A 6,454-nucleotide genomic window follows, 5' to 3' on the forward strand; every position below is an offset into this window, starting at 1 on the left:
CTTTTTGTTACTACTAAAATCTTGATTGTGTGATATTTACCTACATATATAACAGACAACGACGGAAAGAGCTTGGTGTGTTCAGCCTGGTGAGTGTTATCATCTCATTATTCACGTGTATATGACAGTTTTCGATTATCAATTGTATGGAATTTCGAGGATTCTTTGATATCGAGTTGAGTTTTTCCTTTTTTATTTTGTTGGTAGGTTCAAAAAGCTATTCAGTATCCAAAATTCATTGGTACTTTATATGAATGTAAAAATCTGACTGTTTTGGATATAAAAAAATTTGGTTGTTATTAGATCATATATTCATATTAAAGTCTAAGCATTTGATTCTTTTAATTTTTCCTTGCCTTTTGCTACTTTAATACGACATTATTAAAAAGATATGAATAGTAATAAAAAATATACTTTTGCCTGTGCAATCAATGAGTGCTATTCATTCTCTTAGCAGGAAGTTCCACTATTTGCGAAGGATATTAATCTGCTGACAATATCAGTACTATCGAGCAATTATCTACTATGAGTTATTCAGCGAAGAGTTTCGACATGCTTGCTTATTTGTCATTACGTTTCATAATAAAGGCATCTATGGAATTTCAACCGAGTCCAGTAGTTGTATTATTGTGCTTCTTCCTAAGTCCTTACGTGTCCTTTCCATCTATCCGAGTTATCCCCATCCATGACCCATTCCAATCTCCAATTCTCCATTTCTTTGTTTCTCTTATGTGCTTCTTCTCCGTCCATCTCTCTCTCTCTTTGATTTTGCTGATTCTCCTATACCACCAGTACCAAGTGTTATCCAAAATATGAGATTTCTTCCGCTGTAATTTCTCATCTTTTAGACGGCTTAAAGCAGTTTAGGTCGATATGTCAATTAATGTATGAAATTTCAGTTATACTCTTTGTATTTCCATTTATGGTTTTCGTGGGTATTCTGTTGTCTTTATTTTATGACATCAGTTCCTCTCATTTCTTTCTTCAATTTAGTGAAGTTGCATTTTTCCTGAGATTCGCTTCTAACTTTTTTTGATTTTGCGAGGAATAACCTAGACTTTTGATTTGACTTCCGTTGGTCTGACTTTTTCGGCAAATGCTTTAACGATGAATTTGAGCAAAGTAAGATTATCCTTCCATCTCCTCCCTATTCTTAGAAATACTCAAACTGATTCTCTTTTCTTTTATTATTTTTTCAAAACATCGCAAGTAAAACTAAAAGAAAACAGAAAACTATACCAAATATAGGCAGTGCAAAAAAAAGGTAAAAAGAGGGGGAAACTGGAAAAACAAAACTCACCGGATAGCTCTAAACAAAAAGAAGCAGAACTTTAACAGTGAGAAGAGCGAAGGTGATCAAAGCGGAAGAAAATTTGAAGAGCTTTGAAATTTTTTGCGCACAAAAAGAGACGCTGGTGTTTACCTATTAAAATGAAAGTCATACTAACTTAAGACGACAAGATCAGATACGAAAATAAAATTCACGAATAATCATGAAAGGAAGCGAAAAAATGAGTAAAGCTTGGCGAAGGCTTGAATTTCTTATTTACACCATTCTCATTCTCACCATTATTAGCCATCGAATGGATAAGTGAAGAGGAAAAGTGGAAGTAATCATACTGGCGCTATTGCGCTAGTCGGCCACCGCCCAAGAGCTAATAATTTTATATAAATGGGCCTAGAGCTATGCGGTCAATACAGAACATGAAGGGAAAAAATGTAATTCTAAGCGATCTGCAGGGGCGGATCTACAGTGATAGGTATGGGTTCCCGGGAACCCAGTAACTTTTACCTAGACCCTGTATTTATATTAAGAAATCATTAAATGTATAAGAATATTTATATGGGAACCCAGTTACATAGTATTTTGCTGGTTCAATGGTAAGGTGCGGAACCCAAAATGATTTTCCGTAACCCAAATGATTTTTAGCCTTCACCTTTACTCTATTTATTTAATTAAAATAATAATAACAAAGACTTGACTCAAACTAAAAAGGACACAAGTCAACAACCACTAAAAAAGGTTCCTCAAACTTCTGTCTTCCAAATCCCTTCCGTCTTCCAAATCCTAATTCAAACTTTCAAAGAAAAGTTAGGGTTTTAAAAGTTTACATTCCTTCTTCAATATCTGCTTTTAACATTTAGGCTGCCACTCCATTGCAACAGGTATTTCGATCTCCCTCCTCTTCCTTCTTTTTTAATTGTTTTTCTTTTATACAATATTATGTGAAATAATATCTTTTAAATTTTTATTTATGACCATTTTTTGCAAAACTAGTGTATTAATATTCATTGGGATTTGGAGTTGGGGACCATATACTTTAATAATTATTTTTTCTTTTTCTAGATTTAATAAATTTCAATTTTTTATTTAACATATGAAGTTGGGATTCTAGATTTTATTTTAAAAAGGGGGTGTATTTATTGCAAATAAAAAGAGTACAAGAAATTAAAGAAAAATTGATCTTTAAAGGTTAGTCGCTGAAAGTTATTAATTCCACCTTCAAATTAATTTAATTTTCTCTATGTTTTCATGAAAGCCAATACACATTTTGATCTCTACAATTTGTACTAAAGCTATTCAGATTTTGTCTATTATTAAGCCATTAATTAACTATAGTTTGTTCTTTTTTTGAAATATTTTTCTTCCAAGAATTAATTAAAGTGGAAGCTTTGTAATATTAATGAAAAAATAATATGTTGCAAAGTGATCTTTTGACTAACATTCGTTACTGCAATATTTAATCTGTTTCTTATGATTATTGGATATTTTAGTTAGAGTCAAGATGATCAAGAGATTCTTCAAGCCACAGGCCTCTTCAGGTTCTACTTCTAGTTCTCCTTCACTAAGCTCCCCTTCATGTTCAGTGGTTAATAATAATGTCAATTCTTCTCAATCGTCACACAAAGATAATATATTGGATTTGAAACTTCTTGAACGTGATCCTGGTGAAAGAAAACAAATTTCAGAATATCCTCCTAATTTACGTGATCGAGTGAGAAGACATTACATTGAAAGAGGGCCTTGTCAGCTTCGAGAGTTTGTTTTTCCAAAAACAAATTTTGGTGGAAAATTGCGTCATTTTAATCCTGAATGGTTTATTACATCATATTCTGGATGGTTAGAATATAGTATTAAAAAAGATGCAGCGTTTTGCTTATGTTGTTACTTGTTTAAAAATGAGATTGGAGGATATGGGAAAAAAGTTGGTGATTCTTTTACAAAAGATGGTTTTAGGGCTTGGAATAAAGGTATAGAAAGGCTTAATGCACATGTGGGTGAAGTGAATAGTGTTCATAATCGATGTTTTAAGATGATGTTAGATTTATTGAATCAAGCACAGTCTATTATAACTTCTTTTGACAAACAATCCGAGAAAGCTAAAATTGAGTATCGAGTTCGCTTGAATGCCTCAATTGATGTTGCAAGGTATCTTTTGAAGGAAGGAATGCCTTTTTGAGGTCACGATGAGAGTGAAACTTCTACAAGAAGAGGCAACTTCTTAGATCTCTTAAAGTGGTATGCCGATAAGAAGGAAGATGTAAAAAAGGTCGTGCTAGAAAATGCTCCAAAAAATGATATCATGATTTGTCCAAGTATAGATCTTGTGCAAAAGAAACATTGAAGGCAATTATTAAAGACTTGAATGGTGATTACTTTGGGATATTGGTTGATGAGTCTAAGGATGTCTCTCATAAAGAACAAATGGCGCTTGTTTTGCGTTATGTCAATAAAGAGGGTAAAGTTATTGAGCGATTCCTTAGCATTGTTCATGTTAAAGATACATCTGCAAAGTTATTGAAAGAAGCAATTTGTTCTTTGCTTTTGGAACATTCATTGAGTAAATCTCAAATACGGGGACAGGGCTATGATGGAGCTAGTAACATGCAGGGTGAAATTAATGGCCTTAAGACTTTGATTATGAATGATACTCCTTCGGCACATTGCATACATTGTTTTGCTCATCAATTGCAATTGACTCTTGTGGCTGTTGCAAAGAAACATTATGAGGCAGAACAATTTTTTGATATTCTTGCAAATGTTTTAAATATTGTTGGAGGTTCTTTTAAGCGCAGGGAGATGCTTCGAGATGATCAAGCAGAAAAGCTGGAGGAACTACTAGTGCTTGGTGAAGTTCATACGGGCAGCGGATTAAATCAAGAACTTGGACTTCAAAGGGCAGGTGATACTCGCTGGGGTTCTCATTTTAAGACAGTGCGTAATTTTATTAGTTTATTCTCATCAATTGTTCATGTACTTGGAGTTCTTTCAATTGAGGGTTCAAATTATCATGAGAGATCAATGGCAAAAAGTCTAGTGGACGACATAAGATCATATGAGTTTCTGTATATATTGCATTAAGTGTTGAAAGTATTGCCACTTACATTTGATTTAAATATGGCTTTGCAAAAAAAAGATCAAGATATTGTAAGTGCCATGAAGCTTGTTGGTTTTGCAAAGAGACAATTGCAAGTTATGAGAGAATCTGGATGGAATTCTTTGGTAGAAGAAGTCTCTTTGTTTTGTGTCAAGCATGATATTGTAATCCCCGAAATGGATATGAATTATTATCGTGGAAAGTCGAAGCGTAAGAAATCAAGTGTTACATATTCTTATCATTTACGTGTAGAGGTTTTCTATACTGTTATTGATTTGCAACTTTCGGAGCTTAATAGTCGTTTCAGTGAAGTGAATACTGATCTACTTCTTGGTATGGCTAGTTTGAGTCCAGATAATTCTTTTGCAAATTATGATAAAGACAGGATTATGAAACTTGCAACACACTATCCGGATGAGTTTACTAATTCTATACTTGAGGATCTTGGTTTTGAGCTTGACATCTATATTGACTATGTGCGAGAGGCGGCAATGAATTCTCTAACTTGAAAAGCCTTGGAGATCTTTCAGAGACAATGGTTAAAACAAATTTGCACATGACTTGGAGACTTGTTTATTTGCTTGTGAAGTTAAGTTTGATATTGCCTGTCGCTACTGCAACGGTGGAAAGGGCTTTTTCTTCGATGAAGTACGTTAAAAGTGACTTGCGAAGCAGAATCGTTGATGAATTTTTGAATAATTGTTTAGTTTGTTATATAGAGGATGAAGTATTTGAAAGTGTACCTAATGATATGATCATTGATCATTTTCAAAACATGACAAGTCGTCGAGTACAATTGTGATGAGAATATTTATATTTTATATATTGTCTTTAAGTATTTTGTTATTTTGTAAACATACATTGAATATTGATACTTGTTTCTTAGTTCGACTGTTATGATATATTGACTTGAAGTTGTGGTAGGAACCCATACACTTCAATTCCTAGATCCGCCTCTGGCGATCTGTCAATGCAGAAATCATCTTTGGTACTATAGTTCCTTCTACCTATAAGCTGCAAAGTTACTATATGATTTTCTAGGTTTTTGTTTTTTCTTCTGAATCTGACAGGTTCATTCCTTTTCATTTTCTTCTTTATGTACTCTGTGTTTGCTGGATTTAATTTTAAGCTTCTTCGTTTCCTTTGAAATATTTTATGCTTCTTGATCCATATAATTCTACTCGATAAAGTAAATTTTTTGTAAAGTTAATCTACAACGGATTCCCACTTATTTAAGTTCACATTAAAATGCCTCTACTTGCCTTTTTTCTCATGTGTGCTATTATGCCAACTTCTTTTCCCGTAGATTCCTACAAAACCTATATCAACAAGATCTATTTTGAGAGAATTTTGAAGAAGAAATTGAACTTCCAGAGAGTTTGGATAGGGATGTTTTTGTATCTTGAATGTTTCTTAGAATGGGCTTGAATTTCTCCTATAAATTTAGAATAATTTTTTATGAACCCTGAGGACAGATAGACCTTATTAGCACTCTCAAAGCGAGCTTTCCTAACCCATTGTTGAGATATTGAGGAGGATTCTGGTAAGGTACCATATCTTGAAATACTCAAGTTTTGTTACTTTTTGTAGATAGACTTGGATCGTTTTTGTCTTCTTCTCTTAAGCCTTTATAAGACATAAATGGTGCTTCTACTTTCAGATAGATAACACATGACACAAATTGCGTAATTAATACGCTTGTTAGCTCTTGTTGATTCTATATGGGTCTCAATTATTTGAGGCTTTGAGCTATGATAAACAGTTGTTTCAAGTAAACTTAGAGTAGATTTCTAGACTTCCCATAACTTGAAATGAAGATAAAAAGAAAAACGAGGAGGAAAATATTTATACTCCACTCAACCCTTGTTAATCTTCTTATTAAGGAGATCCATTCAAACTTTTCCTTAATTAACTCTGAAACTGAACAAATATCAATTTAGTTATATACAACAGCAGAAAAAAAACAAAAAAATCTAAATGAATTGGAATTAACGCAAAATAAAACCTGAATTGAGCACACAAAAAAATACCTAGTTATGTATTATCAGTAAAATTCATTGAAAATCAAAGGCATC

General features: G+C 33.0%; 1 protein-coding gene across 1 annotated transcript; it reads left to right on the forward strand.

The window, feature by feature from the left end:
* The first annotated feature begins 3,317 nt into the window (after nt 1-3,317).
* LOC109213346 (zinc finger MYM-type protein 1-like) lies at nt 3,318-4,363 on the forward strand. Its single transcript, XM_019377140.1, has 2 exons — nt 3,318-3,430; nt 3,604-4,363. The coding sequence occupies exons 1-2, from the start codon at nt 3,318-3,320 to the stop codon at nt 4,361-4,363; spliced, it is 873 nt and encodes a 290-aa protein (XP_019232685.1).
* Nucleotides 4,364-6,454: the final 2,091 nt, after the last annotated feature.

This window comes from Nicotiana attenuata, unplaced genomic scaffold, assembly GCF_001879085.1.
Source record: "Nicotiana attenuata strain UT unplaced genomic scaffold, NIATTr2, whole genome shotgun sequence".
NCBI lineage: Eukaryota > Viridiplantae > Streptophyta > Magnoliopsida > Solanales > Solanaceae > Nicotiana > Nicotiana attenuata.

Coding starts and splice junctions, on each gene's coding strand:
- LOC109213346 (XM_019377140.1), top strand. CDS start 3,318: ATGTTAGATTTATTGAATCAAGCACAGTCTATTATAACTTCTTTTGAC. Junction 3,431..3,603: donor GCCTCAATTGATGTTGCAAG/GTATCTTTTGAA, acceptor GTCCAAGTATAG/ATCTTGTGCAAAAGAAACAT.